The following is a 20,298-nucleotide window of genomic DNA, read 5'->3' on the forward strand; positions in this document are numbered from 1 at the left end:
GCGTGAGGCAGCTTCTATCGGAGAGCGGCATGGAAGTAACAGTTGAGCGGAGGCGTCTGCTTTGGGACGCTAAGCGGCTGTCTCTGCGCTGGCGTTTTGATGGGAGAGATTGGAGTTTAACTGGGATGATAGTGTGTTGTTCTGGTGTAAAAGAAAATTAAAAACTTGCTCATGGGAATAATTAGCATGAAATCACAAGACCAACAACAGGCGCAGACGAGTATAAATCTGAAAACAATTGGATGGCATCGACCTACAACCAATCAGAGCAGCGAAACATGTGATGTAGCGATGTAGTCTTTTCGCAAATCCTGTTGACACTAACATCTCTAATCAACACAAGAACACATGGATGTGCGATTTTTTCGCAAAACCTGCTGCGGGCAGGTTCGTCCAAGTGTTTCACGTAGCCTACTCCGTGTCCTCCAGCTCCAATCTCTCGAATTTTCCCTTCCTGCCCTCCACTTGAAATTTGTGCGAAAACTGCGATGCTCGTATGACGCACTCCACGATCCACATGCTAACGATGCTTTCGGGAAACGGGGCCCAGGCAGGATGGCATTGTTCTCGTGACGGATAAAAATAAACTCACAGCTTTGGGAGGAAAATAGGCAAGCAAGTGGAACAGAGAGGGCTGGGGGGGGGGGGGGGGGGGGCTTTCTGATGAAAATAATGGTACAAACATAATGTTCACACAGAACTGAAAGATTAGAGGACTGAAGATGGCGAGTTTGGATAAAATTCAACTCTTAGTCTTTTCTCCTTTTGGTTTAGTTTCTCCTCCAGTAACCCATACATGTTTGATTCTGTTTTTCAGAGAATTGTAATGATCCACAATTTGTTTCCAAAATATTTTTTTTACCAACATAAGACTCACCGAATTACGTCTGTCCTCCACACCAGTCTTTTTACTCGTGGACAGTGTGACCTCTTGTCTGTGAACCGTGCACGATCACGCACTATTCCTGACTGCTGATATATCTGCAGAACACACATTTACATCTGATCTTTCTTTTCCCCCGTTTCTTTTTCATCTGATAGGCTCTGTGAACGGTCAAACACACATGACTTGAACTGCTAATAAAATCATAGACTGTACTGGCATATATTATGTAAGGTGTCAGTACTTCCGTTTTGTGAAGGAGCTACAATCATTTAATCGCACCATGGTTGATTTTAGACAGCTCTAGCCTGCTAATAAATTAAATCAGTTAACCAATCCATCTGATATCTTAGTCCTAGTCACCATGGTCACTGAATATGTTGTAGGACATGGTGGAGTAGGTAACAGCCTATTTACATCTCTCACACACAGACCTCTTATTGTACCCATACTGGTGAACTACCTTCATAAACCACATTGTCGTCGTCATATTGTCAAAAGCACATTTGTTGTACAGCTGGATGGTCACGGTGGCGCTGAGCCACGCCTATAGACAGCTGCTGGATCCGGCACACCTTGTGCTTGTTTGTAGTAGAGACAGGTGTTTCGTCACAGATACATGACTGAAAAAACGGTTCTCAACTTAATACGTCGTCCGCAATGTTTTAGTGCCAGGAACATAGTTTGTCACTGAGTTTGTCTCTGACAAACTCAAACTAGTTATATGTGATAAATGTTTATGTTAATATTTTTGAGTTTGTCACTCAAACATAGTTTGAGTCACAGAGCTGAATGAGGCCACCCATCGATGATCGCACAGATGAAGTCTGGGTTTGGGCACTATGTTTGCATTTCAAAGGGTTATCATTGGTCGATGGTGTAAAGTGTCACCCCTTTAGCCAATGGCAACATTTGTAGCAGACGGCCCGTGCTAAAAAATAGCTTATGCACTGACCAGTTCATTAACTTGGACAAATCTGGGAAAATAAAAGTTTATATTATTCCCTCAAGTTAAGCGTTGACAACAATTATGATTGTGTAATGAAGTCTGGATAAGCCAGCATAACGCTGGTCATACGGTAATTTTGAGAGTCTTCAATTCCTCTTTAAATTCAGTGGCCTAATCAGCAGACAAGAGATTTACATGTCCCATTTCCTTTTTTGGTGTACTCCCTTTCCATGTTTTGAGTGGTTCAGCTGGGAGTTTAAACAGCTGTTCGCTTTTGCAGAATAGCCCTCTATGAAGTTCTGGTAGTGGAGAACAATTCCCAGGATGGATCTGTTTTTCTTTGCACAGGGTGTTTTGTTTTCAGGCCAAATCAGTTCAGAGGTGATAGATTCATGCTGCACCGTTATGTGCAACAACTTGTCTTTCCATTGACAAATGAATCCATATGTGTATATTGCAATCCCTGAACCATAACAATACAAGTCCTATCCTCTTGTGACCTTATGGGCGTATCTGATTACTGTATGCTGCCCATTTGATTGAATGCTACCAGCCTTGGGCTTTCTACTGCAACACAGGGAGACACATCAGCAACTAAGCATTTATCTTAAACTCGATTCGTTTTTATTTGTGGTTGATTATTTGTGAGGGGAACCCAACCCTCTCCCCACAGTGGATGATTTGATGGTTTGTTACTCTTGACTTAGACTGAGTGGGCTCCACTATTGCTGTACTCCTCACTGAAGATATTGCAGACTGTGGTAACTTGCCCCAAACCAATTCACTCTGTGGCAATAGTACAGCACATTTATTGAGTTTCCCTGAACCAACTTTGTTTGGGACACACTCACCACCCCATCCTTCTGTGTTTGACAGGAGTGACATGAACTGAACATAAATGTATCTACCGGTAGGCATAAACGTGAGCTGCCTGTAGCTGTGTTTCTTTGAGTAGGGTCATCGGTTTTCTGATGTTATTAGATCATTGATACGAGAGCAGGAATGATCCGATCATTCTCCAGTGTAACTCGGTGTCCACCACAACCCACATTGACAAAACAATCAGCTGATTAGTTCTTCGTATGAGGAGTGCATTGCAAAATGTGTGCTTTATAAGCTTTGACTAAAGTGGTGCAATTGATCCACTGTCTGTCATTGTTTAGAGTGTGGGATCATTTTCAATAGAGGCGTGCGGGTAGTACAAACTATGATCCCTGAACCTCTATGTGATGACAGAAAAACGACACAGAAAGATGAAACACAGACTCACGTTTTTTAAAACCTGACCTTTCATAAGCACAGATCAGTTTTTTTATTTTCCTTCTGTTACAGAAGTTGCGTTCTTACTCTCTGGGCACCTTGGTCTGGAATGACCCCTGAAACACTGCCTATTTTCCCGGCAGCGAGAGAGGGCAGATGGAGCAGCATCATTACAGATAGAACTTGGCATGTGCAGTTTTCTCCTGAGGTGGACTTCGCAGGCGGATCCACTCAATAAGACCCTATATCCAGCCTCCACATCAATCTTTGGATTGGAGTTCTCTTGGCTCAAAGCATGCTGCAGCACGCAATAGTCAAACATACGGTAATTTAATATTACAAAAATGTATGTTGTGTACAGACTACAGAGTTGAAGAAATAGCATTTTTCGTTTGAAAAGAGGTCTAAATACAGGTTACTGTTGAAAAGACGAGATTATGTCGACCAATTTTCGCTGGTCAGAAAATTAGGACTAGGGCTGCATGATGGCTTGGACGCGTATTCCAGATTGCAAAAAAAATGGAATATCGATAATAGCGATCTTATAATGTGAATTATTGTCAGCAGGGTGACGACGTCCCCTGCAGTAGAACAAGCAGGTCATTGTAGTTTTATAGTTCTGTCATTTGAGAGACAGCTTCTCGCTCTGAGCAGTAACCAGGGCTGATGTCATCGCAGCACACATGGAGGAGGGTCCAGGGCCGGTCCACTGGAGAGGGTCCACCTGGAGAGGGTCCACCTGGAGAGGGTCCACCTGGAGAGGGTCCACCTGGAGAGGGTCCGACTGGAGAGGGTCCACTGGGGAGGGTCCACTGGGGAGGGTCCGACTGGAGAGGGTCCACCTGGAGAGGGTCCACCAGGAGAGGGTCCACCTGGAGAGGGTCCACCTGGAGAGGGTCCACTGGGGAGGGTCCGACTGGAGAGGGTCCACCTGGAGAGGGTCCGACTGGAGAGGGTCCACTGGGGAGGGTCCACTGGGGAGGGTCCGACTGGAGAGGGTCCACCTGGAGAGGGTCCACCAGGAGAGGGTCCACCTGGAGAGGGTCCACCTGGAGAGGGTCCACTGGGGAGGGTCCGACTGGAGAGGGTCAACCTGGAGAGGGTCCACTAGGGAGGGTCTACTGTGGAGGGTCAACCTGAGGGAAGGGTCCACTAGGGAGGGTCTGACTGGGGAGGGTCCACTGGGGAGGGTCCACTGGGGAGGGTCCACTGGGGAGGGTCCACTGGGGAGGGTCTACTGGGGAGGGTCCACTGGGGAGGGTCCACCTGGAGAGGGTCCACTGGGGAGGGTCCACTGGGGAGGGTCCACTGGAGAGGGTCCACTGGGGAGGGTCCACTGGGGAGGGTCAACCTGAGGGAAGGGTCCACTGGGGAGGGTCCACTAGGGAGGGTCCACTGGGGAGGGTCCACTGGGGAGGGTCCACTGGGGAGGGTCTACTGGGGAGGGTCAACCTGAGGGAAGGGTCCACTAGGGAGGGTCTGACTGGGGCGCGGGTCATCACAGATCGGCGCATTACAACTGGTAATGGAAGCGCAAATCAGCCCAGCACGGAAAAGTGCTAATGGCAAAAAAACCCACAGGATTGGTTCATTGATTCGGAAAAACATCTTATGAATATCTAAATAAATAGAGCTGTCTGGCTCGGGGAAACGAATTTCATCCGTTTTAAACATGACAGTTGAATTGATGATAAAATATTAAATTGAGTTGTAAGTAGGTTTGTCAGGGGGTATGAATAAAGTGATTTGAACAGTTGGTTTGTGTGTGTTCGTGTCTGTGTGCGTGTGCGTGTGCGTGTGCATGTGTGTGTGTGTGTGTGTGCGTGTGCTAGTATGTGTCTTTGAAACCTAGAGAAACTAACCATTTTTCCCCTTCTTCAATATTAATCAAGTGAGTATTGAAATCAGCTTGTTTAACAGGTTTTACAGTTTAAACATTATTTTTGCTTCATCAATCATGATCCTTTCTCAGATGAAGAATTTAGCAAGACTGAGTAGCTGTGGTTTGGTTGATAATTCCCTGATGGTTCAACTTACATCTAATTCCTCCATCTGTTGTCAATTCAAAAACATCTGCATCTAAATGCATCTATACTTTCCTCATAGGCCTTTCACATTGAATCCAATCCAACATAACAACGCCAGCTAGTCAAAGTTGATCCATCCCTCTTTCCTCTCTGATAGCCACATCCTCCGGTGAAGCCTAACCTATTCCAAGCAAGCCTGATATTACAAATGCCACGGGATGGTTCCTGATCCAGCCTCCTTCTGTTTCTCTCTTCCTAGAAACGTCCGGGGCATACCCGTACCTTGATGTGCAGCTCTCCATCGAGCTAGACCCTGCGGTGCTCTGAAGCAGGGCTCCAGAGTTGGAAAACCAAACATTGCAAGCCTGAGGCATGGCCAGCCATCCATCGTCCCTCTGGTGAAATAGAGTGAAATGGTTACACCATCTGCACAGGGGACAGAAATACATATATTTCCTCTATATCCCCACATGATGGACCCTGCTCCTCTACCTTCAATGAAGAGTATTGTCCGGCTAGTCAGGATAAAAATAAATACCGTCCGGAAGAGAGAGAAAGGAGGAAATATGTTCTTCCTGATAGATCTTCATTGTGCATATGTTAAATATGCTTTCTAATGCTTGCTGATATGATAATGCATTCAAGGCATGTGTATGATGCTTTGGTCCAAAGCTTATTACAATACCATGCACACACACACACACACACACACACACACACACACACACACACACACACACACACACACACACACACACACACACACACACACACACACACACACACACACACACACACGCTAGCACACAGCTCACAGCAGCGAGCTGTGTGCTAGCGTTCTCACTAGATCTATTAATTATTGGTCTAAACAGAGTGTGTGCAACCCTTTTACGTTCTTTAAATTGGTCGAGCCATATGGACTGGATTGAAATGCACTGCTTTAATGCATACAGCATCAATTCATAACCTCAACTTACATTAATTCAAAACCCTTTATTTGTCCCAGAGGGGAAATTTGCAGAGTACATTGCGTAGAGGAGAGTAGTACATAACACAGTAGATAACTATTGTTATTTATTTTGCCTCCCTCCCATCCCTTTCTAAATGTCAGTTGGTCAGAGATGGTGAAATTAGCAGTCCATCTCCCAAGTACCGGCTCTCCCATCCTCCATTTCCAACAAGCCAAACAGTCAGTCAACAGTTAGTCAGTCAGACAGAATGTATAATACAATTAAGCAATATATATATATATACATAGATAATATGTGTCTGAAGTGACGATGAATAATGAAAGATTGTCACTCCCCCATGCCCTCGCACACTGAGAGCACTGCCTGGCACCTTTCTGAGTCAGGCAACCAGTCAGTCAGAATGAAGATGTTCCCCCACTGAAGGGTCAGGGGGCGCAACGTACGGTAAGAACCGGTTTGAGCCTCACCCTGACTCCATGGAGCCACTTCCTCTGCATGGAGATCCGCTGTCTTGTCTGTCTGCAGCATCCCCATGTAGACAGGGCTGTGTCTCGTTGTCCTTCATCACACCAGAAGTGTGATGGTTCACTTCTTGAAGTGAACCAGGTGTTAAATGAGGGCTATAGAGATCTCCGAGTGCTTAGTGGTTTGATCATGATTAGGATTAACAAGTCGAACGTGAGGACATTAATGATGGTGGTGGTGGGGGTGAAAATGTGTTGCTGAAAATATGCAGCTGTCTCTGTCTCTCTATTGCTGCCAGGCTCCCTTACTCTAGGCACACACCAAAAAACATAAATTGTGCACTCCGCTTCAACTGCACACACACTTATATATAAACTAATGCAAACCCTCTTACAAACTTGACATCCACACACAAACCAAACACGTGCCCCCAACCCCCCCCCCCCCCCCCCACACACACACACACACACACACACACACACACACACACACACACACACACACACACACACACACACACACACACACACACACACAAACATAGGGCACAATGGCTCCCTTGTGAATGACACAAACCACCTGGCACATATTCTTACCAGGCTCCTTGTTTACTACGGAAGGATAGGGAGAGAGAGAGAGAGAGAGAGAGAGAGAGAGAGAGAGAGAGAGAGAGAGAGAGAGAGAGAGAGAGGATAGGTCAGCGTGATGGAGAGCTACTTGAATGAGCGAGTGAGAGAGTGAGTGAGTCAGTGGGCGAGTAAGAGGGAGTGGGTGGTTAAATGGAGGGAAAGAATAAGTCAATGAGTCATACCATTGTTATTGTATTGTATCTAGCTAGTTAAAGGCTTTGTTACCTGGTTAAATACAAATGTGCCTTCATTCGAAAAATGTAATGAGAGGTTGTATCTATTTTCTTATAAATGTTTTCTTCGACGTTGATCACAAATGCTTTACAACACGTTTGCAATGTGTACATACTGCCTACACGTATTGGTAAATGAGAGGAAATGAAAGGATGCCCTCTAGTGTAAGAAATAGAGAATTATTGTTGAAGCGTTAAACATTTTCAATGTGAAAAGCCTGAAAATTTGCAATTTGTGACAATCCATGGACTTCAAGTATTTAATTTGATCTGATTTACAATTCCATCCATTTTATTTTCAATTATAATCAATTATTATCTTTGTTGGACAACATTCAGTAATTAACTTAGACATTTAACGACTTCTTGTAACGGATATTATTTGGAATCACCTAGTCAATGAGGTTGTACACCTATGTGTGGATACATAAAAGTTCGTTGTAATTATACTTATGCAGGCTAATAATGTGTGCTTAACTTGAATATGTAAGCCATTGAGCAAAGAAATCCCAGGTGCATCCTTTAAGAAAAGACTGCAGCTAAATACTATATAAAACCACCAGATTATAGTAGTGCGACCACTAGGAAACACTTACAAAGTGTTTGTGCAATGCATGTGGCACAGCATTGCATCCTCACACTGCAGCCCCCCGACCATCAGCCACTATGCTGACAGTGGTGACAGCGCGCCTGCGCAGTGCATCCAGGGGCTCGGCGGCGATCGGTGCTGAAGTTGGGCGGATGGCATAAAAACAGCGGCGATGGACATTTCACCACAGGATTCCCATTTACGATGTCGTTAAATAAGCATCGGGAAAACGCTCGTTCAAATCTACCATCGTACCACACTGACAGCATTTAATAAAGCGGTAAGATAATGTTTATTCTCTGCAAATCACGCTAGCTGCAGCTGGCTAGCCTCCGTTAGCACAGCGCTAGCTCTCTGTTCAGCCGCCGCCTCCTCCTCCTCCTCTCCGCTGCGCTGGAGATAGTTGATACGGTTCACTGTGGGCTTGGCTAGCCCCAGAAAGTGTGTGTGTGTGTGTGTGTGGGGGGGGGGTTGTTTTTTTTGTATCATAATTTAGGCGGAAGTCAACCACGAGCAGTCATCCCCATGAATGGATGTTGATTCCCCGCGATGGAGGGATGGTTTTATTAGCCGTAGCCTCACCTGCAGGGAGCGGGGCTCGGATGCTCGGGAGCAGACAGCTGCAAGAGGAGCCTCGCTCCTCCAAAGCCAGCTAGCTGCCCCCATAGCTCTGTCACGATGAGCCTCCTGCCTACTGATCATCCAAACGGGCCTGCCAGGGAATCTGTCTTGTAGATGTGTTGCCAACGTACTGTACTCATCTCTCAACGTTGTACATATTTTTAGTGCTGTATTCTTTCGGCAACGTGTGTGTGTGTGTGTGTGTGTGTGTGTGTGTGTGTGTGTGTGTGTGTGTGTGTGTGTGTGTGTGTGTGTGTGTGTGTGTGTCCCTTCCCCCGCTGTCGTACTGTACTCTAAACAGGGTCCGAGCACAGCTGAAATAACGCCCACATTGCAGTTTCCTATAGATTGTTGGAGCTGCTAAATACAACTTGTAAAGCCAGTGGAATCACATATATATGCATTTAATATTAATGTTAAATCTCAGTTTGTCATGCAAACATTTCATCCCTATAACACAAATGTCTTAGCTCTTCTTGAATCTCTATACAATGTGTATTTCGCCTATTGACACATAGGTAGGCCTACTAGATGAATTGGTTTGGGAAAATAACAGGTTTGGGAAAATAATTATTAATAACAATTCTTGATGAAAGCAATTTATTTAAAGCTGCAGTGTGTAGTAATTAGTGGCATCTAGTGGTGAGGTTACAAATTGCAACCAACTAAACCACTCTCAACCCCCACCTCCTACCCCCTCACTTCCTACCCTCTTACCTCCTACCTCCTCACCTCCTACCCTCTTACTCCTACCCCCCTAACTCCTATCATTCAAATGAGCCTAGAAGGTAATAGGTCATTCCATAAAATTGTCATTGTCTATGACAGTATCGAGTTACCAAGTCTCGGTTCCTTGGTAGAGTTATACAGTGTATTTAGTCTGTACAACTAAAGGTCATAACTTGCAAATAAGATATCTGATGATATTATAAACAAAACATGGCTCCCAGGTATCAAAACACAGCGATTCTTATTTTAATTGGATTATACACTAATTAAAACTTACTTTTGAATATTGCATTTTCCATGCGTGAATATTAGTTTCCATCTCGGCAAAATCCAATAGATTTTAGATGCCACTAAATGCTACAAACCGCACCATTAATTGAGTTAAAGGTAAAGTAAAAAAAAGTTACATTTAAAAATTGTTGCAATAAATTAGTATGAAGATACTAAAGTATTTTTCCTCCATGTTTTTCAGATGCTGTGGAAACGTTTCCCTGCTCGCTGTATTTCTTCATCTGCAATGAACCCTTAGCTGTGCAATACCATAATTTTACTGAAGCTTAGGAGGGGACAGAGAGTGAGAACGGAGAGCGCTTGAATACCCTGTCCAGGGAGGCACAAGGAGAAGAGATAACTGTTGTTATTTATTTTGCCTCTCTCCCATCCCTTTCTAAATGTCAGTTGGTCAGAGATGGTGAAATTAGCAGTCCATCTCCCAAGTACCGGCTCTCCCGTCCTCCATTTCCAACAAGCCAAACAGTCAGTCAACAGTTAGTCAGTCAGACAGATAGTCAGTCCACCAGCCTCGGTCATCCTCCCACCTATTACCTCAGCGCCATGTCCGCTCTGTGTAACCTGTCTTCAGGATTCTACTAATTCTCATGGTAGGTGGGCTTTTTAATCATCAAATGTGATTGCGTGGTTGCTTTATCATCTCCCTGCGTTCTAATTAATCGGTATCAAATATCCTATTACTGTGACTTTTTCGTTATTAACTGATTTCCAAAGATCAGCTGGTAATGTAGAAAGGAATTGACAATATCCCATTTGTATGCGTCCGTCATTTAATATCAGGTTTACCATATCGGGTCCATCTCTCTGTCTCCCATCTGCCCTCCCTGTGCATGGCTGGGTTTTTAATGTTGCGTATTTCCATGCAGTATTTGCATGTTCTTTCACTGTATCCTTCCCCTCTTGGGCTGCAACAAAGCCCTGGCATGCCGTAGTTTGCATCTGGACACCTGTTTTTCCATGGCTGCCCCGGAGCCGCTGCATAACCGATGATTGCTCAAGTGGTCAGGTGACCGCATTTACATATCAGGCAGGTCCTTTCAGCACCGCCGCTGAAGCCCCATCAGGGTGGTGAGGAAAGCCAAAAGAGTGTAGAAGTGATCCCCGGTAGAAAGTGAGAATTTGAGTGGTCTCAACCCGGTTTCCCTACGGCTCTTGTTTTTTTGTTGAATTGGGTTTAAAAGCTAAAAAAAGTTTTGATGAGGAGTTGAGTCTGCAGGATGACTTCAGAGGTAAGTCATTTTTTTTGTAAGTCATCATTTGGCATTTGTGTCCCTCAGGGTTTTATGCAAAAAATAAGTGGTGATATGGTTCACGGGTTACCCGTGATCAGTACGGATCAACCCTCACGGTTCGGGACGCAAGTGATCCACGGATCGGCTGATAAAAAAAAAAAAAAGGAAGAAAAAAAGTTGTGTGTTGCTGCGTTCACGTGATCAGCGCATGTTTAAAGGACAATTCTGGTATTTGGCACATTGAGCCCCCTATCTGGTTTATCTAGGATGAAATATTGTGGTTGACACACCGAAATGTTGACTATTGGTTCTGTCTCAGGTATTTGGCTCATTTCGATCCGCCCCAGCCTGCTTCAGAATGGCTGGCTTTGGGCATTCACAAACCTGTCCTTAAAACAACCCTAAACGCTCGTTTTCAGAAATGTGCAACTCACCGAGTGGTTAGTGTTGTTCGTCGATGTTCATAAACAAGTATCGTAGCGAAGTACAGTTTCTGTCGTGTTTTATTTCGCGTCTCGTAAATCCCATTGAAACGGAAATCGGAACCGGAAGCGGAAATGCGCTGTTTATGTTTGGTTGTAGTTTTTTCTGTGCTTCCTTTGGACACAGTTTTTATTTTTATTTATTTACTATCCATGTTAAAAAGAAGAAGGAATAATGCCTCAGATTGCACTTTATTTTCTTTTTTTATATAGGTTTTTATATAGGTAGATTTTTATGCACCCTAATTTTTTTAAATATTTACTATGCTTAAAGGAAGCAGGATTATTGCCTAATTTTTCACTTTATTTTGTTTGTACACATTTGAAGATTTTATTTAGTCACATTTGCCTGGTTATCTTTTTTTGTTGTTGTTGATCCGAAAATGATCCGACCTGTGACTCAAAAACCGTGACACGATCCGAACCGTGGGTTTTGTGATCCCCTACAAAAAATGCTACGTTTATAACGGGGTGGTAGCCCTAGAGAGTCCATCACATTTATGATGGACCCCCAGTTGGGGCTGCTCTTCAATTTGTCCACAGTTATACGTGAACTTGGCAAGCTTGGAGTCTGATATGGAGATTGTGGTCCATAAACACAGCTGACTCATGTTACAATCCCCCCCCCCCCCCCCCATACAAGAATATAACAAACCCCAACAAAGTGGGCTTAGTGGCAGAAGGATGTGTACATGCAGCGTGTTCAAGAGGTTCTTCAGGTTAATGCTGATATAGCCAGGTGTGGGCTTGGACAGGGAGAGTGGGGCATGCATCTTTTCTAATCTGGGCTCCTACCTGGTCATAAAAGGGAGTGATAAAATGTGCAGTTTATGTCTGTTGTTATGCACATTCCAAAAAATGAACCGACTGGACATCCTGCCCAGCTTTCTTTGTCCTTTGAACAATGATAAGGGGAATTCCCTGCTCACAAGTAAGCCTGGCATCGCTTCAACAATAACGTTGGGCTGCACCGCTCCATTATTCTGATCGTAGAAAGCTCCTCTAAACATGGGCGCTATGAACATCAATATCATCGGCTGTGTGGAGTTGTTCAAATGTTGTCTTCTAACCCTGTCTCCCATTTGGTTAGCCTTGTGGTTCATGTCAGAATGAAAGAAAAGTATGTGTTTCTATGATATTCACTTCGGAGTGCTAAAGGTTAGAATTGCATATTTTCCGTATGAGATCATTTGATTAGCGAATGATGACAATGTTTAAGAATCAGATCTGTGTTTGATCTGTGTCTGATCTCTTATGGACATAAAGGGCTTTTTATATGTCCAAATGAGATTCAACGTGCATGGATGATTTTGCATTAACTGAACAAAGCCTGCGTCATTGTATGAGCTTAGAGGTGGGAGATCTACAGATGTGCCATAACGTGATTGGTGCTGCTTTTGTCTGGGGGCGGGACTTTTTTGTAAGGAGAGTCTGTTGATCAGGATAGAATAACAGAGAAAAGGGAACCTCTCTCTTTCTCTGTCTCTGTGTGTGTATATTTTACATGAATTATGCGAGTGTGTTAAATGCTTCTCTGTGTGTGTCTGCAGCCCCGTAGTCTGAGTGGAGTGGAGATGAGGAAAAGGCAGGCGGGCCACATCGAGGGCCCCCCGCAGGCCCCCGGTCAGCCCCGACCCAACACCTGCTGCCTATGCTGGTGTGGCTGCTGCAAGTGCCTCTGGTAAGCCGTCCACACAACCCCATGCTCCGTCACTCCCAGGCCCCTCTGCTGGCGGGAACAGGTGCCCCTGCTCACCGGAGACACTGACTTGGTTGGAATGGAAATTAAATCCATTGATCTGGTTCATTTTCTTTTTAATGCCTAAAGGTTTTCTTTATTATTCTTTTTTCCTTTCCTTTTGTCTTCATAATTAAAGGGCAAGTTTGGAAGGCAGTACAATCACTACCTACATCATGATTTTATAATTATTCACCACTGTGCGTGTGCGTGTTTGTGTGTGAGAGAACAGGTTTACTACATAACGGTGACAGTGGTGTATTTCAGGGTGCACTCACACTAGGCCACCTGGCCGTGGCCGTTTTCACACCTAACCGTGCTCAAATCTGCCAGTTTGAGTGTGGCCAGTCTGGCCAGGCCAGGCCAACTTGGCCACTTGGGAGAGGTGTGCTGCTACGGTACGGGCCGCCACGGTACAAATGCTAATGAGCCGATATGCGCAAACGCACGCGACCATATGCAAAGTCTGTGGGCTCTATCTGAGAACGGCTCTAAATATGAAACAGACTCAGCAAAGTGCGAACTGTGTTCTCTGTGTTGTTGTCCATTGTTGTTAAAACTCTGAATGGCGGCAGACTTTATTATGGTCCATGCAGCGGACGCTTGGTGATGACGTGATACGACTTGATGACGTACGTACAAGAGCCTACCGTGGCCAGGCCACAGTTGCGACGGCCAACGGCCACGGCCAGATGGCCTAGTGTGAGTGCACCCTTAATGTCTTGCTAAAAGGACACCTTACTGTTGCTAGTTCTTCCCAGAGGGGTAGGGTGACAGGACGCCTCGGTTGGTCCGATATTGTCCTGGTTAAAAGCTGGGTGTCCCCAGTCCCGACAAATATCTGCAACATACACTACAAAATTGTTTTCACAATAAATTAAAAATATATTTACATGGGTAGGTCCCACTCATTAAACCCAATCAAAAAAACGTAGACAATGCTCCACACATGTTAATTCACCAGTGATTTGTCTGTATTTGTTTCAATCAATCAATGCGGTTGCTAGCACTTGTGGTTCCATCATTTCAGTATGCTAACAGTTAGCTGTCATGCTAAGGGATCATAAAATGGGCCTTCAATTGTCAAAGTGCTGCGTTATGCATAATCTTTCCGGTCACGCGTTTTGGATATACTTCATAATCAGATGGAAGCCGATTGTGCGTGCATATATGTGTGCGTGCATATATGTGTATGTGCATGAACATGCAGTACAATTATAAAATGTTCAGTACAAGGTGATGAAGTGTCAATGCATGCACAATTCTGCAAGCAATTTGTGAAATTTGCAAATTTTCAAACAATTAGGTTCTGAGCGGCTAAGAGGTAGCTGCCGGCCTGTCCTGGGAGATCCTCAAAGCTGGGGATGGGGATCACCTGGCCTGAGAGCGTCCAGCATCACCTCTTCTAAGGTCGATGACTCGATGCCCCCCGAGATCCCATCACAGGAGATCTCACCTATAATTGCGAGCGCCTTCTCCTCCATCTGTGTTAATTCTGGCACTGTGCTGGGCCCAGCACCAGTTGGACGCCGGTCTCTTCAAAAAGATATTGTATTTATTTTAAAAATCAAAAATGAACAAAACTATTTCTTCTAAATTGAGGAAATTATACTGGGAAACTAATAAACCATTATGAGAAACGAGTGAATGTTTTAAGGGGTCGAAAGACTTTTTTCAACCACCGCCTCTGTCTCTTGACATTTAGTTTTCACCTGACAAACACACACTGGCCGGGCGGTGCGCAAAGCCTGCACACAGACCCCTACAGGTAACAAAAATCAAAGCAGTCTCAGCATAAATAGTATTAAATAATAAGCTAAATAAACTATTCCAAATGTAGCTTTCATTTCAAAATGTCTATTTTCATAAATAATCAACAAGTCAGACACCTTTGTAAACAGAAAAAATCAATAGCCTCATTTGACAGCTGCGACAGATGTAAGTAATTATGTATGTGATTGCCTCAATCTCCTCAGCTGTTTTCTATATTTTCTATATGTATATTGTAAATCAGTGTAGGCTATGCTATGTTCGCCCGTGTTTAGATAATTGTTTAGGCTTATGGATTTCGAGCAAAGTTTTATTCGCAAAGACTGCAATATCTTTCAGTCATGCGCATGAAATGGAAACTCGATCTCTGAGCAATCGATTTCAGCACGTTCTTTCTGGACAGCGCCATTTACGAACGACGTAAGGAGTGTTTCCTAAGAAGACTCCTAAGAGAACGTTCGGGAACCACGCCTATAGAGGTAAAGAACTTTGAAGTCTAATTGTAGGAGTCTTCGTAGCATGCTAAGAGAGAACGTTAAACGTAGCCAACCTGGTCTCACAGGATACTGGATTTTCCGTGATCTGATTCTCTTTTGCATTTGATATATAGGGTGCACATCCCTTCTGAATCTCTCTCTCTCTCTCTCTCTCTCTCTCTCTCTCTCTCTCTCTCTCTCTCTCTCTCTCTCTCTCTCTCTCTCTCTCTCTCTCTCTCTCTCTCTCTCTCTCTCTCTCTCTCTCTCTCTCTCTCTCTCTCTCTCTCTCTCCCTCCCCATCTCTCTCGTTTCGTTCTGTAGAGCAGGAAAAAGTCTGAGTTCTACGAGCGCTTCAGACCAATCTTACCAACAAACGACGTACGTAAGAGATTCGTAGCAAAGAACGTTTTGGGAAACATGCGAGATGTAAAGGTATAACTTAAAGTAGAGGTTACGAATGACGTAGCGTTAAGAAGGCTCTAAGAAGGTTTCAGGAAACCGGGCCCTGATAATTTAGACTTGATGAGAAACAAACAGGTAGTTATCTTGAGAACCCGTTGTTCAAGTTTGACACTTGAGCCTTCTATTGAAAGGTCAGGGTAATTAGAATTGAATGATACCAAGCCAAACAATTCACAAAATATTGAAATTGCGCAAACAAAATGCTTAGTTGTCAAATAGTGCCCATACACTGGATTACAAGTTTATAATGGTGATGCATCAAAAACAACTTTGAGGAAAAAAACAATCAAGGTAAGAGATCATTTTTGGTTGTAAAAAGAGTATGTTCTTGATTGATTTTTGCCTCCAGTTCGGCAAGATTTAGTCATGGAGTAATATTGTTGTATTTGGAATGGTCTCATTCCAAAAAAATAGCCTACCCATGTTCCATTCCCTCAAAAGCATTTCAAAAGTGCCAAAAGCAGTTAAAACACATCGATGTAACCGTATCTAGACATTTTGAATTATTTTGGGTTCAGAAAGATTAAACATGTCTGTTGTTTGCAGAATGGTTCAATACCAATGTTTTCTTCTGGCGGTTCGGTTGCCATCCCTTCAACCGGGTTTATTGGCCAGCGTAAAACCCCATCAGCTGTCCCAGGTCCAGAGAAGCGGAGCCGGCTCTTGCTCCTCCCATTTGGCTCTGCAGCGAGACCTTCATGGACACGCGTTGCAGCAGAGCCAAAGAGCGTTTTGTATATTGCTCCCACTTCCACAAATACAAATACAATACAAAGTTTTGCAACACATTTATTGCAAAAATTCTTGCAAAAGGCCAGTCATTTGTCACTTTGTTATGCAGGGGGGCACATTTGGGAAGTTGCAATGAACAATTTGAGATGTTGGAATTAAGTGAGTTAAGCTATTCATATCAAGACATTTTGGAATCAAGTTGCAGCTGTTATAGTATTTATGAAAATATCTATGTATTAGTGAAACATTTTCTTTGACTTCATAATCACAACATGTGTCTGATAAAAAGTGAAAATGTAAACGGTTGAGATTTTGGTTCTCACCTCATATTCGACAAGTTCTCAGATGACGTCCACAAGCTCTCATGTCATGCAACATAATGGCCCAATCCCAATGTCACAGACTTTGCTGCGTGTTCTTCTCACAAAATTATCAAGGCTTTAGGGCTGTCCCAATGTCGAATTCCAAAGGGCGTGAAAGGTTTTGAGTCCAATCAGTGCAGACTTCACCTAAGGGAATTACCCACAGTTCAAAGCGTTGTGACGTTTACCGCAGAGACCATAGGGAATTCTGGAAATTAGGAAGGTAAACAACAAGGCAACGCTATTGTCAATGCGCGACCAGATGGGAATTCCGGCCTTTTTTTAGTGAGCCGGATCATTTGGATCAGCTAACCAACAAGAGCCGGCTCTTTTGGCTCCCAAACGGCTCTTCATATTACTAATTACACCTTTTATAATTCAGCCAAATGTAGCCCGTTCTGACTTATGATTAGTATGTGTAGGCCAATATTCGCCTAATTCAATACACCCTTTATACTGAAGTATTCAAAAGTAAAAATTATATTTTCTAATATCAATAAATTGCTGTAGTCGATTGTTTTCAATGCATTTAGAAAAAAAAACTAAAAATTAGAACTCCCAAACCGGCAAGTGTCAGCAGCATCTTTGTCATTAAACGTTGCCAAGGTAACATGTGCTCTCGCGAAATGCTGTCCCAATCCCTTGTATACCTATCTGAGCCCATGTGGCCTCACGCACTCACTCACTTTGCTCCTGAGATCAATTAAGTCTGTGAGTCCATAGTCCTTAGTCCTCAGGGCTCACTTTGGGATTGGGCCATTGACCTTCATAAATGATGCCCAGTTTGAGGGGTTGCAATGTTGTCAAACTAAACAGGGGCCAACTCAAGTGTGTCTCTTAATGACCAACCAGGAAGTCAAAAACCAGCAGTTTATTTATTACAATTAAAACACGACCATGCAACAAAACACACGTAGACATGCAAAGAGTACAGACTCACTAGTTGATGCTGCTATAGTGCTCAGCTTATGTTCTGTATTTTAATTCTTTATTATTATTCCAAAACTCAGTATTTCCCTTAGACTCCACTCAGATTTCTTAGAGTTCAGCCTGTATTGGAATTGCTAAATATTATTTTTCTTATTAAAATATGAAAAAAAATGTATACATTTTTAAACATTACTGTAGCAGTCCATGCTACACTGAACCTAGGTGGCTTTTCTGGGCTCCTCCATAACCAAGAACACAGGGTTGATGATGTTGGGAACGGGTTTATTGTAAGGTTTGCAGACAATGATAGATAAACTGGTGCTCAATGCAGGAGATCCCTACTTTAGGCCACGTTCATACGTAGCAGGGTATTTATAGAAACGAATATTTCCCCCCCTCCGTTTTCAAAAATAACATTGTGCACACAACATCGTTTTCAAAAAAGTTGTTGTTTACATCAAAACGAAGAAGAAGGGAAAACGCAGATATTTTCACACGGTTTGGCCTCTCCTTTACACGAAAACGCAGTTTTTGTCACAGAAAACGATCATTTCTAAAAACTCCGGCCAAAGTGGAGATTTCTGAAAACGCCGTTTACGTGTTGTCGTGTCAACGGGTAGAAACAGGGTTTTAGGTTCTGAAACGTCACATTATGCGCCAGGAAATGCTTAACGTCATATGAGCGCCCTATGTTTACAGTTTGCTTGTTACAGGAAGACGCTCGTGTTATTCGTTGTTGTTGATTCTGATGATTCTGATTGGCTTGCATGGCTTTATCCTTCTCCCTACACTGCCGCCCATAGGTTTGGCATAGTTATAATGTCCCAACGGCGTATTTATCAGTTTTGATGTAAACGACAACTTTTTTGAAAACGATGTTGTGTGCACGATGTTATTTTTGAAAACGGAGGGGGGGAAATATTCGTTTCTATAAATACCCTGCTGCGTATAAACGTGGCCTGGGACTCCACATTCCATCAGTATGAACCTTATCATTCTGTGACCTAATCTCAACTATATAGATGTTAACGAATAGCATCAATATTGCGATTCACTTTTGCCAAGTTACAACTATATACCGTATGCTCAATACGCTTACAACCTTCAAACTTTAAACTTTTGAACTCTTAAAATATTCTCAACATTTCTATTTTTCTTGAACTATGAAGCTTTGTTAACACACGTTTGGGCACATTTTACACTCAACAGGCACTCACCAGGAAATGCATTTTCTAGTTCGGTGTGACTCTTTGCAGTTGAACCCTTAGCGAGAGGATCCAAACTCATCCCACCGTGACCTTGTGTTCCGCTATCTCTATGCCCCAAAGCAAGGCTTCAAAGCCTGCTCAAACGGCTGCCCAGCTCCTGTGAGCGGTCTCCGTGTGGCTGCGTCTCACCATGCGAGCGAGGCTTCTGAATGAGACATTGTTCCAGGCCTATGAATGGTGAATGTCAGGCTTCTTTGGCACCACTTGATGTGAAGTGGGGGGCAGGCTGTGGCCAGGACCTGCAGTCATTGGTCCGTGACTCCACCAGGGCGCTCTGTGCTTCTAGTGACAGTGGCAAAAATTAGGTAAAAAAATAGTTAGGGTAGGTAAGAGTTTTGGAGAAAACATAGCCCTGCTTGTCCGTCGATGCCAGGAAAAGGCCCCTCAATTATCTTTAGAAACAACGTTCGATGGATTGCCTTTTGCAGCATGTCGGTGTATATCAATATGACCATTGGCCGTGTAATTGGAATGGTATTTGAATTGCAGTAGTGTTTTCCTTTGTGGTGTTCTTACAACACATGGGTTTACAAGCCACGACTAGCCAGTTGCATGTTGAGGAAAGATAATATTCACGTTCTTTAATTGATGTATTGAATGAATTAAATGCCTCAGGTGTGATTTACCCGCTAAAATCAATGTTTTAGATGAATGTGTAATCCATACAAGTTGAAGCATTGCCTGATCATGATCAACGAATTTAGCATGTGGAAATGTGTCATGGTGATCAGAATCACCGTACCGGTATACAAGTCAATATTTACAGTCTCTCTTATCAGCTGTACTATATATATATATATATATATATATATATATATATATATATATATATATATTAGGGCTGTAACGATACGCGTATCAAACCGAAAATCGCGATACTCAAAGCCACGAACTCGCGGTGTGAGAAGGCAGAAGCGCGATATGCCCTTTCTAACTCTTCGGTCAAATTGTCCGATTGAAATTTGCCAATAATTTGTCTAAATAATAGTCTGCTGACAGCGCCCCCTCCTATCGATGCCGTAAATATGTGACGAGATGCCCTCTCTGTGATCACAGCTCTCCGTGGCTACGGAGGATTGCATTTCTCCACAGCCGTCGAAGTCCTCATATGCGATATGAACGACATTTATCCAGTGGGCCAAGCGCGAAAAAAATTGCCCGTGTGATCCTGTTTCTATTGTTTTGTGTGATTTGACTGG

The 20,298-nt window shown here is 43.6% G+C and overlaps 1 protein-coding gene across 2 annotated transcripts in view; it reads left to right on the forward strand.

Moving 5' to 3' along the window:
• The first annotated feature begins 8,125 nt into the window (after positions 1 to 8,125).
• The window catches only part of rgs17 (regulator of G protein signaling 17), a 25,686-nt gene continuing 13,513 nt past the window's right edge, over positions 8,126 to 20,298 (forward strand). For both annotated transcript variants that reach the window (XM_030379058.1, XM_030379060.1), the window contains exons 1-3: positions 8,126 to 8,286; positions 9,829 to 10,237; positions 12,912 to 13,042. In XM_030379058.1, coding sequence (XP_030234918.1) covers positions 10,235 to 10,237; positions 12,912 to 13,042 — 134 coding nt within the window. In that variant the 5' untranslated portion in view covers positions 8,126 to 8,286; positions 9,829 to 10,234. The remainder of the gene's footprint in view (positions 8,287 to 9,828; positions 10,238 to 12,911; positions 13,043 to 20,298) is intronic.

The sequence above is a fragment of the Gadus morhua genome, chromosome 15 (assembly GCF_902167405.1).
Source record: "Gadus morhua chromosome 15, gadMor3.0, whole genome shotgun sequence".
Lineage (NCBI taxonomy): Eukaryota > Metazoa > Chordata > Actinopteri > Gadiformes > Gadidae > Gadus > Gadus morhua.